General features: G+C 40.5%; 1 protein-coding gene and 1 long non-coding RNA gene across 6 annotated transcripts in view; one reads left to right on the top strand and one right to left on the bottom strand.

The window, feature by feature from the left end:
- Nucleotides 1-23,609, bottom strand: part of AMZ1 (archaelysin family metallopeptidase 1) — a 523,657-nt gene that overhangs the window by 156,763 nt on the left and 343,285 nt on the right. For all 5 annotated transcript variants that reach the window (XM_044089776.1, XM_044089772.1, XM_044089775.1 and 2 more), the window contains one exon: nucleotides 20,813-20,982. In XM_044089776.1, the coding sequence (XP_043945711.1) occupies nucleotides 20,813-20,982 (170 nt within the window). The remainder of the gene's footprint in view (nucleotides 1-20,812; nucleotides 20,983-23,609) is intronic.
- LOC122816761 overlaps nucleotides 20,922-23,609 on the top strand; it is a 219,882-nt gene continuing 217,194 nt past the window's right edge. Inside the window, exon 1 of the long non-coding RNA XR_006367098.1 lies at nucleotides 20,922-21,000. This is a non-coding gene — a long non-coding RNA (uncharacterized LOC122816761). The remainder of the gene's footprint in view (nucleotides 21,001-23,609) is intronic.

The following is a 23,609-nucleotide window of genomic DNA, read 5'->3' as shown; positions in this document are numbered from 1 at the left end:
GCTGGTTTGCAACCCATCTACTTGCATAGGGGTTTATAGTTAGGCTGGTGAGCTTATCTGTACCGCCAATTAGGGTATTGTATGGAAGGGTTTAGCAAGGTCCAGATAGGCTGTGTGATCAACATTCCCCACATCAATGGGCTTGGTGCATGTTTCACATGAGTCAGACATGTGTAAGGGGCAGGATCTGCCTTATGACAGCCACACTGGGTAGGGTCCAATGTCTGTACGTACCCAATGTTGTTATTCCCGGGATCCATGATCATCCTCTCCATTACTTTGCCAACCTAGATAGTCGGGGTTGAGGGGTGATAGTTTGCAGTATCCATTCAGGCACCCCCTTTGTGGTGTGGGACCACTGTTGCTGTACACTGCTCTTTGGGTACATATCCTGTGGTAGGACTGATAGTGTGCAGTAATGCTATCTGCTGTTTCATTCTTCTTACAGTACTTGTTGGACACAACCCAGGACACCATCTGGTACCATTGATGCTGTGTGCTGTGCTTTGTGGATGCTGGCTGTTACCTCAGCATCTGCAATGTCAGGGGGCCAGCACTCTCCTGGGATAGATATTTGGCAGTTAGGTGCTGGTGGGGAGGTTGGAAGGAATCTGTTCGGTAGGCTGTTGGCAATGTGTGTGGGTTTGGTGTATTGTTTGTGATATTAGAGTGCTGTAGAGCATATCTGTGGATTATCACCATGGTTCCTACCATCAGGTAGGACAGCTGTGTGATAATTCTTTGTGTCCTGCACAATTTGTATCATCATAGGTTCATAGGTTCATACTAGGCTATCTGCCCTGGCCTTGTTTGAGCATGGACAGACTGTGTGTGGGTCTCAACATCCCTTGCAATGTGCATATTATGCCCACGTAGAGTTTACTTTTCTAGATGTGATGCAGGGATGGCCCCCAGTGTACACCTACTATCTCCCATGCACTTCACCGGATTTCTCTTGTTGAGTTTGTGTGTGGAGCTCAGCCTATCATGGACTGGGATTCTGTTCCAGAGTGTCAGGAGACTCTGGGTTATGGATCTGTCCCTCCAGCACATCCTATTAATCTATGTGTGGAGGTTCGGATATCTCACTGTGGTGTGTCTGCTGGATTTGGGGTTTCTGCAGTGGAGCATGTCCATTCATTCTGGATTGGACATGGCCTTGTACATCAGGCATACATCACCTCTGACTGTGCAGTATGCTTCTGAATTGAGCTGTGGTTTCTTCAGCCAGGCTGCAGATGTCCAATGTTTGGACCCTTTATCCTGTTGGTGGGGTACATTTGGGGTCTTTCTGACTGCTGCATGTGTAAGGTAAGGTACATCCGAACTGGGGCATTGTTGTCACATATGGGCCTGATAAGGGAAAAGTATGGGGGCACAGTGACCTCTGTAGCTCTACATGTGCATCCTTTCATATTAAGGTGAGCAATATAGCAGGTCTTCCTGGCCACCTTGGCAATGTGAGTGTCACATGACAGGTTACCACCCACTTGTGTCCCTAGGTCCATGATTACTTCTTCTATACATAATGGATTGCCACCTATGTCATACTTTGTGTGTGCCTTGTTTGGTATTTGTTGAGACATTCATACTCTGAAGTGCCTCCAGGAAGGCTGGCTGGGTTACCTGGGTTTGTGTGCGTGGTCTGTAGCAGGCTTCAAATAGGTACACAGTTTGAGACAGTGTTACTTGCCCGTGGATAGTCCATGCTGCTTCTTGCTGTGGTACCAACCTGGGGGTGTGGTTATTCTTGCTAATTACTGGTAGCCACACTCCTATTGTCATGTGTTCCATGTTTTGGAGCTGTAGAGCATGGTATGAGGCATAACCTGGTAGTATTAGGGTGCTCTTCTGGGCCTTACCCAGGTTTCTGTTACAGAACACATATTACCATTCTCCATGATGTGGTGTGTTTGGTCTGCATGCACCTTGCAGGTTAGACTTCTGCCGTTGGGTAGCATTACGTCCAGGTTATTATCCCTTGTGCTACCTATGGTGGGTTTGTGTTTCCAGACTTACCTATTCCAGGCACAGTGGGGGTGACAACAGCCTTTGCCAGTATCTACACAGCCAGGTGTGCTGGGTGCGTGCCATCCCTAGCAGGTGGGGCATCATGTCTTGCTCGGCATGTCAGCCATGTGTTCCCCCTTGCTAACAGCAATACCTCAGCCAATTATTGTACTTGATCTTGTTGTCTTCATAGTGTGGCATCATGCTTGGTGAGGGTGAGATGTTAGGTTGGGTCTTCATGTTTGCATATACTAGATGGTGTTACATTGCTTAACACATGGCAATCATGCTTCAGGTGGTGCTGCAGGGCTGCCTCTGTCGGATACACATACTACACTCCCTGTACATGTTTGAGAGCAGGTTGTGTCATGTTAGGCATCCCTGTTACTATATGGGTGAGTCAGAGAGGGGTATCATTCCCAGGGTTCCTACTGAGCCAGTGTATGTGCTATGTGTTGCCTCTTTGCCAAGGCCAGGGCATACTGGGCACGCCTCCTTCTGCCTAATGGGGCAGGCTCAGGTTGTTCCTCCTCCGAGTCACGCTCTGCCTGTGATGGCCTTGGCAATGGTGGGGGGCTGTTTGTCCCGACCCTATGCTGGTCCTGCTGCAGCTGTTTTCGCAGGATCATATTATGTAGCATAGCACATACCATGACAATTTGGGTACATGTAGTTGGTGAGTACTGCAAGGCTCCACCAGATGTGTCCAGGCACCGGAACCGTGACTTGAGCAGCCCAAACACACGCTCTATTACATTACGTGTTTGTGCGTGTGCCTCATTATGGCGTTCCTGTTCAGGTGTGTGTGCGTTTCTGATGGGTGTCATCAGCCACCGCTCTAGTGCATAACCTGCATCCCCCACTAGGTGACCATGTGGGATGTCCCCATTGGCAAATGTCTGGTACAGCTGCGTCAAATGCCAGATATGGGAATCATGGTAGCTCCCAGGGCAGCCAGCACACACATTCATTATTATGCCCTGGGCATCACACACGACCTGGCAGTTGATGGAGGGGAAGCCCTTGCGGTTAATGTAGGCCCTACCCCGCTCACCGGCTGGTGCTTTGATGCATATGTGCGTGCAGTCTATTGCACCCACTACCTCAGGGTATTCCTCTATTTGCTGGAAGAGACGCATATTGCTGGCCAATACCCCACGGGTATTGTGGAAATATACATGCTCACCGACGTGCTGACATGGCATCCAGGAACTGGTGCAGTACCCTGGAGGCTGATGCCTGTGATATCCCCATCATATCACCAGTTGGTCTCTGGAAGGTACCTGTTGCTAGTATTCTTAGGCCAACACATACCTTGGTTTCCACTGGGATGGGTTCCCCTCTGTTGGTTCTGTGTGTGAGGCGTGGCCTGCACAACTCAACAATTTGCTGCAGGAGGTCTCTGTCCACTCTATAACGCTCCACTATCTCCAGCTCATGTAACCCCTGGTAGGTGATCCTGGGCCTGTACACTATTCTCTGTCTCCTCACTGTAGGTTGTCTGGCAGTATTTCCATTGTCACCACCCTCAGCAAGTCTCCTATGTCTCCTTATGACAGCTATGGCAGCCCCTAGCATGTTTGGTCTGAGTGCAGCTTTTTCAGTTTTCACTTCTACTAGCTTACTCCTGTCTTGCAGTGTCTCTTGAGAGAAACATACTGCAATGCTGTTTGCAGTGTTTTAAGTGCTGGGCTGGGCTTGTATTCTGCCTGTGTAATTTCCTCCTTCTAATTGTTTTCACCTGCTACCTCTACAAGTATTCCCTGCTAGTTTCCTACTATTTCTTCTGCTTCTTTTTTCCTCTTTGTTTCCTCAGGGGGGAGCAGCGCGCATACCAGCGAAAACACGCTCACAGTGGCTACCACGCGCGCACACATGCTTACACCGACTAGAATCTGCTTATTCGGGTTAAAACGCGCGCACACCAGCGCAAACAGGTTTACAGATCTTTAAACAGGCTCCTACATCCTTACTCTGCCTTACACGCACGCACCCTGTCTTACTCGCGGCTCCCAGCGTGCACACGCGTGCATGCACGCACAGCAAGAAACTTTGGTGTTGGCCACAGTGTACACCTTCCATTTCTTGACTTTCCCATGCTTATCTGTTGACACTCCTCTTTTTATGCTGTGTGATTGACATCTTTCACATACCACTTTGCTCCAATGAGCTTGATTTCTTCATGACATTCCCCCCTGTGATGTCACCTATCTCCTACTCTGTTACTCCCCCTTATCTAACTCTTACACTACACGGAATGTGCTCATTTGCTATGTGACAGTGTGATTCACTATCCTACCACTCATTTACATAGGATTGCCTACTAATGCTTAGTTACATGTCTTACACTCAGCTTCCCCCCTTAGCAACCACTAGACGATGGCCATGTTGTTTTTGGTCTGCTAGTCCCTGCATTGCAAATCCATGCATTACATAAAACCCACATTTGTGGGTTTCAAACCTTTATTTTTCTGTTTTATATAGCGCAGCCCATTTGTGCGGGGCTGCGCTGCATTTAAACATCGCCGATCTCCGAAAAAAAAAATATATTTTATTTCATGTTTGCATCGGGTTAACATGCCAATGGCCACATATTTGGCCATTGGCATGCTGGCTGCAACATTTGCACACTTTATTTGGAGCTGTCATGGCTCTGTTGTGTTATTTGCAGTAACGTACTCAGTTGTCAACTGAGTACTTTTCTGCACCTAACACGACTCTTACATGGGCTGGTTTCAACTTTGTGGATCGCTAATCTACCTCATTTACATGCCTTTTGGCTGCAAGTGGGGTGATTAGCATATCCACGCCCTGCCCGTGTAAGAGTCGTTTTAGCTGTCTCTTACACGGGATTTCGGGCTGTTCCTGGATCGCGATAGCTGCATGGAGTCTTACACGACTCTTAGACTCTGTGCAAGCCATCATGAATCCTGCCCATAATTTTGCTTATTATTTATTATTTACTTCCACTATATATTTGTAACCTTATGTTAATAGTAGATTCTGTCTTTTCTGTCCTTTAAAACTCCCGATAATTAGCTATTATCTGTAACTTTACTTTTTTATAATGTTTTTCTGTTTCTGTGTAAAACAAGTATTGATTGACTGTTATCCGACATTTTTTGTAATATATCTAATGTGACTTTATCATGTCTCATTGGAGCTTTCCTCCTTCTGCCTTCAGTGAAAATGGGCTCTACTTAGGTAGACCATTCCATTCAATAAACCCAAATTAATAATTTTAAGGTTATTTAAACACAGCCCACAATATTCAGAGCCATTCAGCTCAGGTTTACCAGCACTAGATGAAATATACAGAAACCTGAAGACAGATATTTACAATTTAGGTTAAGCTCCAGCCAATTTCAACACGTACAACTCTAAGCCTTAAGAAGCATCTCTTGAAAACAAATTGAGTATAAGTGACATATGTATCTGGATATCATTAGTATAATGACCTAGCCAGCTCATCCCTATAATACTCCTCAACCACATTATCAGTGAAGAAGCCAATATCAAACCCCATGGCACTGCTCATGTCAGTTGTCAAAAGGACAGGGAGCAAATTCCTTCTGAAGAAGAGGCCACGGAGACATCAAGCATATGAAAGCACACGTTTCAGAATCTCTTCTGACAAATGAAAAGGAAAGCTCTACAGCTTAAAGATATTTTTGTTTCCTGCCATCATAGGTTCATACTAGGCTATCTGCCCTAGGGCATTTATAAGCCTAGCCAGAGTGTGTGTGGCTTTCACCACCCCTTAGGATGAGAATACTATACCCATTAGTTTGCTGTGCCTCTGTCCAGCAGTGACACAGAGATGATTCCCGGGGTAAACCTACGATCTCACATCCACTCGTCAAGATTTCTCTTGAACAGAGTCAGTGAGGGGCTCTGCCTCACATGGACTGGGATTCTGTTCCATAGTGTAGGGAGTCTCTGGGTGAATAATCTGTCCCTCCAGCATGTCCTATTTATATCCGTGTTGAGGTTTAAGTCTCTTGCTCTCGTGGCTCTGGTGGATTTGGATTTTTTGAGGTGGAGCATGTCCATTAATTCTGGGTTGGACATGGCCTTGTATGTCAGGCACAGATCACCTCTGAGCAGACGGTATGCGACTGAATAGAGCTGGAGTTTCTTCAGTCGGGCAGCGTATGACATATGTTTGAGCCCTTTATCCTTTTGGTGAGGAACTTTTGGGGTCTTTCCAACTGCTGCAGGTGTCGGGTAAGGTACATTCCGAATGGGGCGTTGTACTCAATCATTGGTCTGATAAGTGAAGAGTACAGGGGTACAATGACCTCTCCTGATCTGGATGTGAATCCCTTCATGATCAGGTGGGCAATGTAGAAGGTCTTCCTAACCACTTTGGCAATGTGAGTGTCAAAAGAGAGGTTACTGTCAACTTGGGTCCCCAGGTCCCTGATAACTTCTTCCGTGTTTAATGGATTACCACCTATGTGGTAATTAGGGGTTACCTTGTTTTTCCCAAAAGGTATGACTATACATTTTTTGACATTTAGCTTAAGACCATGGCTCTGGCACCAGTTATCCATTTCTATGAGACCTCTCTGGAGGATGTCTGTGTCTGATGGAGTGTCAATTATGGTGCCCAGTTTGCAGTCATCTGCAAATTTTGTAAGCCACAATCCCCCTATGTTTGCCTGCACTTCAGAAAAATAAATGCCGAACAAGAGGGGACATCATTCAAGATCATGACATGAAATCTCTTGGTTTAGTCCCACGTCTGGAAGCTGGGCTAGAAGGGACAATTGAACCATTGAGACTATGGGTGGTTTAGTAAGTCTCAAGTTCGTGAACAACTATCCTTTCAACCACCTGACTAGGAAGAAATGTGGATTAACCATATGACTCTAAAGATCGTTTCATTATGAGGGGTACCGCAGTCACATTTAAGACAACAGGAATAACAACTTCTCCCTTAAAAGTTCCACTAACATGGCAGGCAACCTAGTGACAGCACAAAGGAGCCAGAATCTAAACCAAATTAGGCTGACTGCTGCTTTCTCTTAAATTTAGTGGTATGTTCAAAATGTGTTAAGTAGAAGTTGGTCTAGATATGGTGCACCTATGACCTCAAAATAGATCATTGTAATTCCCTTTCAGTCAGATATAAGAAACAGTGCCCTGTAGCTGACATCTTATATTCAAGAAGTAATCAAATTCTTCCTGCATTTCCTATGAAACAAAACTGTACAGAAAGTTGTGTAGACAAACTAAATTTTACAATCACAAACTAGATTGTGCAATCTTTCCATAATCTGGAAGAGGTTTGAAGGTCAATGTTTAAAGACAGTATCTTTCTTGGAATAAAAAAATGAATTTTATATGACATTGCTGATTTATAAGTATGTGATGAGATATCAAACTAAATCATAACTCAGACTGATGCCTTCCACCTATTATCTAACGTTTGCCTTTTCTCCAGTCTCCTTAAGGGATTTATGCTACAAGACAGCTGTAGAGTACCAAGAGAAAGTTAATACACTACAATGGTTACTGTCCAATCTGAGATCCTACAGCTACGCCTTTATATAATGCAACAAGAGTTTCAGTCCAGGTACTCAGCCAGAGACATTAGCAAGCCCAAATTTCTACTATTAGGCCAGCCAGTAAAAAAAAAAAAGTCACTTGACACAGCACTGGACAATCTCTGAAAGTGCAAACCTGCTTAAGGGAGTCATAACAATTAAGGTAGCTATTGATTAGAGAATACATGTCTGACGATGGACAAAAATACTTCAGGCTGTATTTTTATAAAACTGGCCCTTTGACAGTAGGATTTATCCAAAGCTTTCCAGTTTGAAAATCCGGATTTTGAATACTGATATTGCAATGTGTGTCAGCTATGGGAAACCCCACTGGAGCTACATATAACATACCTGTGAAATCCTATGTTCTCAAAATTTCTACATAAAATTAAAGCAATTTGAGTGAAAAACCAACCTCTACATGGAGAATGAATTTTGGGTTGGAGGTTCTCGGCTTAAAGAGTGTGGCCATTTGACACCATTTTTTTTTCATTTTGTACATGAGGTCAGGGTGTCACATCAACGGTGACCATCATCTAGAGTCAATGTTCACACTACTGGGCAGCTAGCCCTGCTGCAGTTGTTTTTCTGTATCATGCACATACATGCATGCACACTCACATCTACAGCCAGTTTAGAGTGTCCAATCCACCTATTGCATATCTTTGGAATGTGGAAGGAAACCAGAACACCCATAGAAAACCCATGTGGACACAGAGAGGAAACTGAGATTCCACAGAGACTGCACCTCAGCTGAGAAATTAACTAGATAACATTTTGCTGTGAGGTGACAATGCTACCTGCTGTATTACTGTGCCATCCTGCAGAGGCTGTACAGCTCTAACTTTCAAAACATGCACTTTCAAAATGCTACAGTATAAATCAGATCAGATTTCAGTATTTCAGGGTCAGTAAAATGTAGCTCAGGCAATTCAGATTTACCTAACTAAAATCGAACTGAACAGAGTCAAGTCTGACAAATTATCTGAGTGAGGGAACAATGCAAGTAGTATTATGTTACCATTTGAACCATGGCAAACAAATTATCTGTCTCTGAATGAGCATTTCAAGTGCTATTCTGTTACCATTGCATTCTTCAGAAATGAAATGTTCAGCAGTGCTTCACTGACTGGACATTCCACACTGTAAATGGAAATGGAATAATATATAAGTAAAGGGCATTGCTGGGGCTTACCACTCTCTATTACTTACAATTTTAGTTTTGAAAAAAGTGCATTTTTTAAATGTCAAACTTTCTGTTGATAGAATGTTTTGAGTACAACATTTCTGATCAAGAAGACTGATTGACTAGTGAGCAAGGTGAACATGGGAGATACCTGTACAAAACCCAACTCGTCTATCAGCTGGAGAATGCCTGAGGAAATACTAAGAATTAGTAGTTGATCTCAGCATAAAACACCTGCACAATCTATTACAAATGTTACTTAGAAATATGTTACCTTCAGCCGGTGTACTGCAGGGGGACAGCCAAAGAATTCTACTGCTTGCACATCAGTTTGTCTTTAAAACAAGGGGTAAATCTTGCTCCCCATCACAAAGCCTAGGACTGTGGAGTGCCAAGTATCATGCTTACACACTGCTGTCTCAAACAACCCAACAATTTTAGCCAACTAGATAATGGTTATGCATAGTCTAGCTTACCATCTGTAACAAGACTGACAGTATCTCTTGTTTTCAACCTTTTAACATTACTTCATTAATAGTCAGATGCTGTAAAATTGCACTACACTATTATATTAATCTCAGAAAACCTTGGTTATTTAATTTCCTAAACTCTCCAACATATAAACTCATACCAACTGCTTCCCCATCTGGCCTGTCCATTCCTTCCTATGTATCTAATATCTACTTCTCCTGTTTTTGCTGTAGTGTAGTAGCTCTTCATGTTCTGCAATGTCATCTCTTTTCACTGCTAAAATTTGCTTCCACACTTGTATATACTATAGCTGTTCTTTTGGATGGACCACATTCACCTCAAGGATAACATCTGTATTATGTATTATATACTCCTGATCCTGCAAATGGTCAACTTTGATCAGTGCTCTACTCCAGTAAACAAAAATAAATAAATAAATAAATAAACACTGGTCATGCAACATTTTATAGCTATGCAAACTGGTGCAGAATATATGTATATGTATATATATATATATATATATATATATATGTATATATATATATATATATATATATATATATATATATATATATATATATACATACATACATACACACACACTATATATATATATATACATACATATAGATCTATGCCGTTGATTGAGCTTTCAGAAACTTGAAATTCATATCGACAAGATGATATGATCGAATTTCTGAAAACTCGAACATTTAAACAAAATGTATCTTTTTTATGGTATGCTAATTATCTATATTAACTCTTAGATCACACCACATTGAGGAAAATGATAAAGTTCCCAATCCTCACTGTACTGCAATCTCCATTCAAAGGCTTCGAGTTTTCAGAAATTCGTTCATATCATCTTGCCGATATGAATTTTGAGTGTCTGAAAACTTGATCAACTGATAGAGATCCATATATAGATAGATAGATATAGATATATATATATATATATATATATATATATATATATATATATACACACACACACACACACACACACACACACACACACACACACACACACACACACACACACACACACACACACATGGTCTCTCTTACAGCATACTATTACCCTTGGCATTGAGTGTCACTGTGCAATAACACAAGGTTAGAGAAAGTATAAGGAATGACATCTGCTGTGCAGTGAAAGAATTTCAAACTAAAACTTTTTATCATTGACTGAATGTCTGATTCTTGCATAGAACCATAGCATGTCTTATCTGTGAGCATTGGTTATCTGAGAGAATCTGGGAGGCACAAATAATTGTTTCTTCCTTTACTTTAGTATCTAGCAGCTAACTCTCTAAATTCTTAACCACGCATTTAAATCTCTGCTTACTCTTCCTGGGCTTGTGTACTACTCCCTGCAATTCACCTTTTCTATCTTTCAGCTTCTATTTTATGCAGTTATACTCACACAGTTGATTTTCTCTGGAAATCTTTTTACCTTTTGCAATACTTTCCTGGGCTTGTGTACTGCCCCTTGTAATTCATTTTTTTCTCCTTTTCAGCTTCTATTTTACACTGTTACACTCACACAGTTAATTATCTCTGGAAGCTTTTTTTACCTTTTGCCATAGCCAAAGCTTTACTGATTGTTTTTTTCTGCATTATTACTTTGTTTATTCAGTGGTTGTGCCCTGCTCCATTTGCCCTTGCTACTCTTTATGTTCACTCTGTTCCCCTACCCTACCCACAATTCCCACCCACTCCCTCCTAGTCTGCATTTAAAATATCCCAGCTCTAACCCTACACTTCTTCCAACCTATGCGTGCATCAAAACAATCAGAACATAACCCAATCACAGTTGCCCTACAGTTAACATCTCCTATTCATTTACTTAAAGTACTGCTACTCATCATTTCCTTTTAGAAGTTATACACTTCTTTTCCTAAATTTCAATCTTAGAAGCATATGCAGTAAAGTCCAGGACATATATGCTTGTACTGCCACATATTTTCCAGATGTAATTATAGCTACAGAAACATGTCTGAAAAAAGACATAATTGACAATGAAATTACCTTATCTGGTTTCAGTATAATTAGGCTTGACATGAAAAATAAGAGAGCAGGCAGAATAACCATCATCTACAATTATTCCCTAAACATAACCACATATGCACAGGAGATACAACTGTTTAATAATGTGAAACTCCTTATATCACATTTCAAAATCAGTAATAGGAAAATGCTTTGTTTAGCAACCATATATATCCTACCAGGCAAAAACATTACCACAGTGAAATATATCCTATACTGGATATCTCACCATATACAGCACGAAAAAATAATGTTAGGAGACTTAAATCTCGCCTTTCTGACTTTGTCTCCAAACCATCCAACCTGAGCTGACCCTCTAATATATTGATTCCTAATCCTGTCCATCCTCATCACACCCAGTGCAACTCTTAACATCTTTAACTGTGCCACGTCCAACTCTGACTCTTGCCTTTTTGTCAGTGCCACCATCTCCAACCCATATAACATAGCTGGTCTCACTACCGTCTTGTAAACCTTTCCTTTCAGCCTTACTGGTACCTGTCTGTCACAAATCACTCCTGACACACTTCTCCACCTATTCCACCCTGCCTGTACTCTCTTCTTCATCTCCCTTCCACACTTACCATTAGTCTGAACTGTTGACCCAAGTATTTAAACTCATCCACCTTTGCCAACTCTACTCCCTGCATCCTCATCATTCCTCTATCCTCCCTCTCATTCACACACATATATTCTGTCTTAGTCCTGCTGACCTTCATTTCTCTCCTCTCTAGAGCATATCTCCACCTCTCCAGGGTCTCCTTAACCTGGTCCCTACTCTCACTACAGATCACAATGTCATCTGCAACATCATAGTCCTCGGGGCCTCCTGTCTGATCTCATCTGTCAACCTGCCCATCACCACTGCAAATAAAAAACTGCTCACAGCTGATCCTTGATGTAATCCCACCTCCACCTTAAATGCATCCACCACTCCCACCACAGACCTCACCACTGTCACACTACCCTTGTACATATCCTGTCCCACTCTTACATACTTCTCTGCCACTCCCAACTTCCTCATACAATACCACAACTCCTCTCTAGATACCCTGTCATCTGCTTTCTCTCTGTCCACAAAGACACAATGCAACTCCTTCTGACCTTCTCTATATTTCTCCATCAACACTCTCAGAGCAAACATTGCATCTGTAGTGCTCTTTCCTGGCATGAAACCATACTGCTGACCACTAATCATCATCTCCCTTCTTAACCTAGCTTCCACTACTCTTTCCCATAACTTAAAGCTGTGACTGATCAATTTTATCCCTCTGTAGTTACTACAACTCTGCACATCACTCTTATTCTTAAAGATAGGTACCAAAACACTTTTTCTCCACTCCTCAGGCATCCTCTGACTTTCCAAGATTTCATTAAACAATCTGGTTAAAAACTCCACTGCCATTTCTCCTAAGCACCTCCATGCTTTCACTGGTATGTCATCCGGGCCAACAGCCTTTCCATTCTTCATTCTCTTCATAGCTGTCCTTATTTTCTCCTTGCTAATCTGTTTCACTTTCTGATTCACTATCCCCACATCATCCAACATTTTCTCTCTCTCATTCTCTTCATTCATCGGCCCCTCAAAGTACTCTTTCCATGTGCTCAACACACTCTCCTCACTTGCATGTTTCCCTCACTATCCTTTATCACCTTTACCTGCTGCACATCTTTCCCAGCTTGGTCCCTCTGTCTAGCCAATTGGTACAGGTCCTTTTCTTCCCCTTTAGTGTCCAACCTTTCATACAACTCTCCACACAGTTTAACAAATAGTTTATACAGACTATATTGTCCCTCATGAACATTAATGCTTCCTCTACCCTCCCAGTACCAGCAGACTCTGCTAAATATCCTCAGCTATTTGACTTCAGCCCAATACCTACCTCCACTATTAAAAAGTTCCTACATAAGCTAAAACCAACCACCCTAGCACCCTAGCTGCTGACCAGCTCCCCTCAGACTACATAAAAATGGCTGCAGATGCAATTGCTTTTCCAGTCTCTATATTGATAAACAGATTTATATCCAAAACATATGTTCCTTCCATCTGGAAACAATCCATTCCTATGCCTTTACACTGGTGGAACATCTATAGAGTGTAATAACTACAGGCCCATTGCAGTCCTCTCTCCCTTATCAAAATAATTGAAAAATGTATTCATATGCAGCTTTTACATCATCTAAATTCAAATAATCTGTTCTCAGAAACACAGCATGGTTTCAGATCCCACCACAGCACAACCACCACCTTTACCAATGCTATAAACCAGCATAGGAACAATGATAACCAAGTGTCAACTGTGTCCCTAAACTTATCCAAAGCCTTTGACACTGTAACACCGATATTTCCTCGCTGAACTTTTTCTATAGGTTTATCTCAATCCTCGCTTCAGTGGTTCCTTAGTTAACTATCTGGAAGGCAGCAAACTATCAAATGGCAGTAGGACCTCTCTTCCTCTCTTTCTATTACCATAGCTGTCCCCCAAGGCTATATACTCGGACTCCTTTTAAATATTTTTATAAACAAGCTTCACACAGCTATAAACCAAGCAAATATAGTACAATATGCAGATGATTCATCTTTAATATGCACAGCCCCCACAATATCCAGAATACAAGAAACCACCTAAATTCTTTTTCTTCACTCGAAACCTTGTCGAAAAAATTCAAATCTACTCCTTAATCCCAATAAAACAAAACTAATGCTCTTTACAACAAAACATTATCTCCATCAAAAACAATCTAACTTGGTTACATCAGCAAATAATACTAAAATTGAGGTAGTACCAAAGATTATATTACTGGGCATTGTAATAGTTGACAATCTTAAATTTGATCAATATATCCTTCAAACAATTAAAAAAAAACACCAGAAACTTAGCTCCCTTCACAGGCAAAACAATACCTTACTGACCCACAAGAAATACCCTATAGCCCCATCCTATTTGATTCCAACCCTCTTATTTGCCTCACCTGTCCTTACAGAACTAAGCTCTACACTAAAATCCAAACCAGCCTCTAGTTACAACAAATTAGCTAAATTTGCATCACTACACACTGAGCTCACTACTGCCGAGCTTTAAAGCAGCTAAACTGGCCAGAACTTAACAACTACATAACTTACTCTCAGCTAGTTATGACATACAAACTGATATTTTCCTGAGCAATGTCCTGCATTAAAAAACATATTATTGACTATACCCCCACAAGAGACCTCTGTTCTGGTGATAAATTTCTACTAATCACTACTAAAGCAAATCATTTATTCTGGGATTGAGTATTACTCATGTTACATCTCCAAACTCTGGACACAATCTCTACACTAGTAGAAATGATTAACAAACTCCCAAGCTATAAAATCCAGCTCAAACAATACCTTACCCAGTCCTGGTCATGCTCATGTTCATCACCAGGTTGAAACGTATAGCGAGAGCACAAAATTCTTATTTCTTATCATTAACTTTTTGCACTCCTCTGCTTAAATCATTACATACCTGACAACTTTCCCTCATGCACTTGAGTTAATAGATCCCTTTTCACCCCCACTTAAACAACACTTCTCATCTTGTTTTTTTTTCTAACTGACCCAATCCACTGCTCTACCCTTCTCATGCATCTCCTGTATACCTAATTTATAAACCTTCTAGATCACACCAGTTTGGAACAGGCAGCCTAAATAGTACCTAATCCTATACCATGCTCTCTTGCTTATCTGTTATTAACACTATTCTACTATAAACAACTAATACCTTCCATCCCCTCCTACATAATTTTGTAACTAACTTCATTATATCTCTTGAACTCTTTGCAAACCCGTACAATACTAAAATCTCTTTTCCTACATAATTGTATAACTTACTTCATTACGTATCTTTAACTCCTTGCAACCTTTCTTTACTGAAATGTAAGCACACTAAACTTCTTTACAATAATGTTTCCTTTCTGCAGTATCAATCCATTTACTTTTGCAAGATTTTACAGCTGGAACAACTGTACAGACCTATAGTTGTTGATGTAAATACTTTACTGTATATACTTGTCTTGCGTTTATATTTGTTGTTTCATGAGAAATGTAACTGTTTTTTTTCTGTCTGAAACACACTTGTTATATAAATGTACTGTGGTTGAGCTTTACTCCCCAGGTCTTCGCTGAAAATAAGCTTACAACATCCATATGGAGTGCTTGGGGTTTTAATGTTGAATTTGTATGAGATCAGTATAATGCTGGTATTTGAGAATATGCTGTTTCCCTAGTATTCTGCAATCTTGAAATTGGTATATTTAATTAACGTAGGTTTGGGGGCACACACCTCCTGCAAAAATATTGTTTTTTGTTTGTATGGTTAGAGATTTTGTGTAGGTGGATGGAAATATTGTTATTGGCATTATTTTGTCAACATTTTAGGTCATTTTAGGTCAACATTTTTCATGTCGACTTTTTTTAGGTTTAGATCTTTTTAAGTAGACTCCACCCAAAAAAAAAAAAAATATATATATATATATATATATATATATATATATATATATATATATATATATATGTATGCTCATAGGATCATAGGAAGCTACTTGGCTAATGGACCTAGGTCCCTTACAAGCCTAGCCAAGTTCTGCCCTTGTTTCCATGATCAGCATCTATTGCCCCTGTCCAAGACAGACACAGGTGGAACCCCACGGGGTGAATTTATGGTTACCCATCCAATCGTCCAGGTTGTGCTTGAAGATGGCCAAAGAGGTGCTCTACTTGACATGAATTGGAAGTCTGTTCCACAGGTGTGGTAACTTCTCAGAGACAAACTTGTCTCTCCAGCAGGTTCTATTAATGTCACATACCAGGTTTATGTCTTTAGAGAGAGTAACCTGTGAGCTATTGGACTTACAGATATGCAGCAATTCCAATAAAGCAGATTCAGAGATTGCCTTACACGCAAGGCAGAAATTGCCACTGAGTAGTCTGTATGCAATAGAGTAAAGTGACAGTGATTTCAGCTGATCCAAATAGAACAGATGCTGAATACTTTGAATTCTCCTTGTGAGGAACTTTTGTGATCTCCCCAAGTGCTACAGGTGCCCAGAAAGGTACATACAAAAGGGGAGTTGTACTCAATTACTGGCCTGATGAGGGAAGAATACAGGGAGGTTATAACTTCTTTTTTTCTGGATGATAAATATAAAATGCCCTTCTTACCACTGTGGAGACATGGTGATCAAAGGTAAGGTTTCTGTTAATCTGTATGCCCAGGTTTCTCACCACTGAGTGCATGTTTAGGGTGTTTTTATTGATGTGGTAGTTTCAGGAACATCTCTTGCTGAAAGGGATGAGAATACATTTTGTTGCTTTGAGTTTAAGCCGTGACTTTGGTACCAATCATTTCTTTGTGTAAGACCCTCTTGTAGGATGTTGATATCTTTTGGGGATTCTGTGACCGCTCACGGCTTTCAGTCGTCAGCAAACTTTCTCAGCCACAGACCTTTAATTTTACTTGTAATTCAGAGAAATATGTTCCAAACAGTAGTGGTCCCAGGACTGATCCCTGTTGAACACCACTGGTTATGGGTCTGCTGTTGGAAGTGGATTCTCCAGTTTTGACTGTATGGGTTCTATCAGTGAGCCAGTTAGTGAACTACTTAATGATATAAGGGTTGATACCTAGCTGTATGTCTTTGTCAATAATGCCTGAGTAGGAATAGTGTCAAAAACCTTGGCCAAGTCCAGGTAGGCTGTATGTACAGTTTTCCCCTCATCCAGGGCTCTGGTGACTGCCTCGAAGAAGTCCACCAGGTTTAACAGGCATGATCTCCCTTTGACAAATCCAAACTGAGTAGGGTCAAGTTCTTGGAGATTACCTATATATTTGTTGATAAGGTCCATGATGATTCACTCCATGGCCTTGTAGATAAGACTAATCAGGCTAATAGGTCTATAGCTCCTGGGGTCAGTGCAAGCACCACCCCTGTGCAAGGGGATAAGGGTGGCTGTTTTCCATTCAGCTGGGATAAAGCTGGTGCTTTTACAATGATTGAAAGGAGTACCCAAAGGTGTTGCTAATTCTTGTTGGAGCCCATGTAGGATGCAGCCTGGGATGTTATCAGGTCCCATAGATGCTTTGTTTTTGACCTTTGAGAGGGCACGTATGACCTGCTCTCTAGAAATACAAGTTGGGGGACAGGTGAAAGGAATGTCATGGGGTATGTGTGGTGGGGACAGGGGAGTGAAATTTTCACAGAACGTGTCAACTAACAAGTTTGCTATGTCCACAGGCTCAGTGTATGTAGTAGCATTAACTACCAGTTCGGTGCAAAGCTGGGTCTTACTTTTTAGGTTACGGATGTAACTAAAGAATGCTTTGTGGTTGACCTTAGTTGAGGATGCTAATTTGGATTCATAGTTTGCTTTGGAGGACTTCACAAGAAGTCTTATTTGCTTGTTTAAGCTGAGGAGGGAGCATTTCCAGTTTAGGACATGCTCCCTCTTACTTTAGGAGAACAATTTCTTCCTCTTATTGTAAAGCCTGTTAATGGCAATTGCTCACCATGAAGGTCTTTGAAGAACTTGTTTTGATCCTATCAGGTACTGCTGTGTCAATGCAGTTATACAGGTATTTGTAAAAAGCATTGGTGTAGGACTCTGCATAGTTACCAGTTCCATCTGAGGGGAAAGGTGCACTGAAGCTATTTATACCATCTCTTAGAAGGATATACTCTGCTTTGGAGCTTTGGAGAAGTTTTTAGTTTAGTTGCTGTAGGGGGGGGGTCTAGTGTGATGGCTACTTCGAATGAGACTGACTTGTGGTCAGATCTGACAATGGAAGACCTTGCAGTGGGAGTGCTATAGTGGTCCCCCATATTGATAAGCACCAGATCCAAGATGTTGGTGCCCCTAATTGGGGTGTCCACCAGCTGGTTCTGGGCACTGGAGTTAATGAACTCGAAAAACCTTTGGGCAAGTGAGTTTGAGCATAAGTAATTTGCCCAGTTAATGGATGAGTAATTAAAATCAACCAGATTGGTGTTTGGATGTATCTTGATTGATTCCAGTAGATCCAAGTAGACAGAGTTGGTGTCTTGATACATGGAGGGGGTCCTGTAGCTGGCAATAACTTGAATAGGTGTCCTACCAAGAGTTAGCTGCACCTGAAGTGTCTCCAGGGAATCATACTGTTTAACCAATCTAGAAGTGTATTTATCTTTAATGAATATTGATACACTGCCTCCTTTAGTTTTCACACCATCCATTCGTGGTTTGAATGTGTGGTAGGAGGTGCAGCCTGATATAGCTGGGTGCCCTCCACTGCCTTGAACTAGGTCTGCATGACTGCACAGATGTCAGTGTTTTCCAAGGTGAGGACTGCTTCCAGTGAGTGCAGTTTCATGCTAAGACTCAGCATTTAGCAGCATAACCCTGAGGTTGTTTTTGATGAAATTTTTACACCTGGAATTTTGTCCTTGTGACATTGCCTAAAAAAAGGCACTAGGGGAGTGGCAAGAGCCTGTGCCATTAGTCAAAATCCCAGGGGTGACAGATGAAGACCATCTCTGGCAAAGCATCGAGGTCTGTCGATTGTGTCATCCCAGGCTGATAGAAACTGGATCAAGTTAGAGTGACACCAGAAACTGAACCAATTATCGAAGTTAATGATGTTGTGGTATCATCCTAGGCAAGGGTAATATGCTGCTCAAGGCTAGAGACATACCTGCCTGTGACACATAATCAGAAAGCTCAGTCTTGTCTCTCCTCATGTAGTCCAGGGAGGTGCATCTCAAGTCGTTCACACCAACATGTACTATGAGCGAATCATAACAGTAGTAGTTGTGGAAAGACTTGAGTGCCTGCATGATCTGATGAATCCTGGCACCAGAAAGACAGCTGACTGAGATATATATATATATATATATATATATATATATATATATATATATAGACACACACACACACACACACACACACACACATACACACACACACGCACACACGCACATAAGAAAACAGAACCTCTTTGACAAGTTTTTTTAATCATTAAGTGAAAAAAGCCTGTACAGCCAATCAAAAAATCAGCTGATCAAACATTTACTGACTTTTTCACTGTCAGATCATGGAACAGTGCCCCTTCCTCACTGCTGAGTGATCTCAGAGATGGTAAATGTAATTAGCAGGTGCTGTGAGGGGTGCAAGGGAGAATGCCCCCTGCAAAAAAATTTTTTTTTATGTTTTATAGATCATTTGTGGATTGGTGGTTCTCTTCATCGACCATTAGCTGTCAATCATTTGTGAAACAACATTTAGGGGGTTGAAGAGAGGTTATGCGTAGACAGATATATGTACATGTATATGTATATGTATATGTATATATTTAAACAGACAGGCTCACGACCAACAGAAACATCAAATATACAAGTCACCAAATAAATTGCATATATGCCAGGAAATACAGACATGGAAGCATCAGTTAAAAAATAAAAAAACACTTTCATCCCTGTGTTAACACAGGACTTGTTCAGAATGTGAACACTTCCCATTTAATTGAATATATAAACACATTCAACAAGAAAACACCCTCATTGATCCAATTCATTTCTAATGTTCAACTAAAAGATACACTGCTATTCTCTACCAAGTAATAAATTGGTGAATTATAAAACAAGAAAACGAAAATAAGTTACAATAATACAAACCAAAACAAACGTCAACAGTTTAAAAACATTTTTAAGAATATTTTCCATATTACTTAATATATATAGACAATTAAGAAATTAAAAAATATTACAGTTCAACATAATAATTTGATACTGTTTGTTACCAGTGATTTAGTAATTTAATGCATATGTATATATATTTGTATATTTTGGCATAGTGACTGCTGAGCCAGGGAAACACACTAACACACTGCTGAGTACAGAAGATGATGTGTCTGGGAGTATGAAACAGGGAGGTACACAATTCCCAAAGCAATTAATAAGCAGCAGATGTCTATAGATCTTTACAAAGACAACTGCCCTTGAGAAAGAAAATTCCTGACTTCCGAATTTAGGTAAGATTATAGTGGAGTCCAGATGGAACTAGATGTACAATTTGGAATATATCCAGGGCTGTAACTGACTGACTCATGAAGTACATGGTGTGAGTTCCTGTTCTGGCATGCCCCTTGGAAGAACAAAAAAACAAAACAACCAGCCAACTAACCAAACAACAACAGCAACAATAAGTAAGTAAGTAAATAAATAAATAAAGGTGCATTCCCCAAAAATCTGGCTTATGCTTTTGACTTCAGGAGCCAGCAATCAGGGTCCCTTTCTGCGCTCCTCAAGTTAGGCTTGAGGAACAAAAATAGATAAGTATACTGCTTGCTACACTAAATTTACCACACCAAATGTGCTTCAGCAGGAACTACAAATGGTGGGTGTGTGGGTATGTGTGTGTGTGTAATATATAATTTGTGACTCAGGACATGGCTGAAAAGTCATGGATCAACCCACAAATCCTATTAACAAAAGATAGAAAAATAAACACATTTATAAGTAAATATATGCACACATAAATTCTTACCTTGCAGCATTGCATCATTTCATTTATGCTAAAGGATGGAGAGTGGCTCCACCCACTTGTGGTGACATCATTTTCATTAGCCATCTGATTCTCTGCAGTAGATACAGATGCTGTTATAGCACTCTGACTGAAGTCTGTTAAAATTCTTGAAAAACTGCAGACGGAAACATCTAGAAAGAAGAAAGACTGTAAGTTGAGATTTGGTCTTGGGCTTTAAGTCAAAAGCTTCATAGTAATTGTTGAAACAGTTCGAGGTTTCCTGTGGCAGGCTGTAATACAGCATCACATCTTGAGTGATGAGTAATATTTTACTGTTTGAACTGACAGCTGGAAATAAAACATTCAGGACTGGTGCAAATGAGGATCACATAGTTTTGTATCATATGTTGCAGCTGTATATGTTATAGCTGGGTTGGAATAGCATCAGAAATGTGCCTGACACAAAGGCCTTACAACTGAGACTGACAAACAGAGAGTGTACAATCTGGCCATATCCCAAGGGTCTATAGCTCACAATTTCTCTTGCAATGTATTCTTTTTTATTTATTATCATGATAGCACTATAGCTTATACAATTCAAATACAGTGTACCTCTTTGTACCAATATTACTATCACTGCTGCTGTTACTGCAACCTTGCCTAGAAATGGAAATGGAAAATGACTAGGGGCAAAGGTATAGATATCGCCTCTGATGTTACTCAGATATCGACAGAAGATAGTTATGAGACTGTGAACAGAAAATAGAATTTGTCAGTAGATGAGAACTGCTTGTCCCAGCGTGCCTGTTTATTCCTTTACCATCAGGATACACTGCAATTGTTTTATCCTTCAGGATACACTGCAGTCACTTTAACCCATCATCCCTTTTCTTCCTATATTCTGTTACAGTTGCTTTATGTCTATAACAAGCATTCTTAAATTCAGACACATTTCTGATTCTACAAGTACATTATGCATATCTACAACCTTTTCTGTGAAAAAAACCCTCCTCAAGCCACCTGTGAATGACACCATTATTACTGTGACTAAGGATGTCAATCTTGCAGTGACTCAGGATATACACGACCCTCTGGCTACAAATAAAAGCACCAGTTCTTTTACGACTAGATATTTCATGTACTACGCTAATATAAGTTTTAGTAGAAATATTGCAGTGATTAAGGATACAATACTACTTTGAGTAAGCATAGAGAAAGTAACACTGATAGTTCTGTCACAATAAGTACTAACAATGAGGCTATTATGTCTAAGGATGGTGACAATGATTTGCTGTTACTGGAAATCTGAAACTGAAGCTACATAGTTAAATATTCTAATACTGATATTGCTGTTCTGGGGATACTGCTGATATTGTTGCATGGTAAGGGCTGCCATTACTGATATCACTGTAACTGGGATACTGTTAATGATGTTGAATTGTTAGTGATGCTCATACTGATATTGTTATCACAAATACTGATAATAATGTTTCCATGATTACAGATGCTGACCCTCATATTGTTGTTACTATGGCTAGATGCCATCATTGCTGCAACTGTAGATACCAGTGCAGACCTCTCTGTGACTATGTATGCTGTTACTATTAGTGCAGTGACTTGGGAAAGCTGATATTAGTAATGCTGTGAACAGGACTACAGTACTGCTGTGAGTAGAGATGGCACTTATAATAATGCATTGATTAATGATATGTTCTGTGATGGTGCTAATATCATATAAGTGTTTAATTGCTGGAACAGCAGCGCAGTAATGGTAATATACACAGGACTTTCTTTCAATATACAAAATATGGCATCTAGAGAAGAGCGAAGCACAGTAACAGAACTAGCAGAAATAATGGCAATGTTCAGGTGGGCAAAAAGGCCATGTTGGCTTAATTTGCTTCCTTCTTTGTAGTACTTTTTTATATACAAGATACACAAGATGCAATACATATCCAAAAGGGGAAAACAAATACGTGCATATAAATACACATGCATACACACACACACACACACTAAAATCCACTCACCATCCCTTGATGCCATTCTTAAGAATTTCTGTGTGTCACTTGAGTGATTATTAAGGTTTCATAAGTTGTACATTAATATTTCTGAGCTTACTGTGATTTATAAAATCCAGTTTAAGTCTTAGAATATAATGAATGCTGCCACTGTAAAGATTAGTATGTGCTGCACAGTTTGCCGTTTACACTTCTTTAAACTTCTTTAATCTTCTTCAGAGGAGTATATAGGGTGGGGTGAAGGGGCAGCTGCTCCAGGTTCAAATTGTTAGTGAGCGAAATGCTTGTTTTGTCAAATAAAATGAAATATGTGCCCTATTTAATAAATGTGCATATTGTCGAGTGCAGGTTTAGTTCTGTGCTGATGATGGGCAAAGCAGGAAGATGGATTTTTGAGGTTAAGTGCGGGTTTGTGGGTAGGTGTTTATGAGCAAGGGCTAGTACATAAGTTGATAGATGTAGTCTTTTGTGTATGTTCATGTGTGTGTGGTGCCTGTTTGAGTGTCTTGTGTAGTAATAATGTTATGGAACTGTTTTTTCTAAATGAAGGTGTTGGACTGGTATTAGTGGCAAGAGCAGGGTTAGGGCTCCCAAACATTAGTAAGGCTGATTATTGGGGGTGAATTATGAATGCGTGTTAACATTAACCCTAATACTACCCCTGCTTCTAACTTGAACCATATGCCTTACTTTAGAAAAGCCCTTTCGGTTGCACTATTACTATTTAGATAAATTTTGTCTGAAGTTAGTGGTAGGGTTAATGGATTGCAAAAGGAAACTGCATGCTTTCCTTTTGT

The sequence above is a fragment of the Protopterus annectens genome, chromosome 12.part0, assembly GCF_019279795.1.
Source record: "Protopterus annectens isolate FY-2018-M chromosome 12.part0, PAN1.0, whole genome shotgun sequence".
Lineage (NCBI taxonomy): Eukaryota > Metazoa > Chordata > Ceratodontiformes > Protopteridae > Protopterus > Protopterus annectens.
This window is presented reverse-complemented; position numbering and strand designations above follow the sequence as displayed.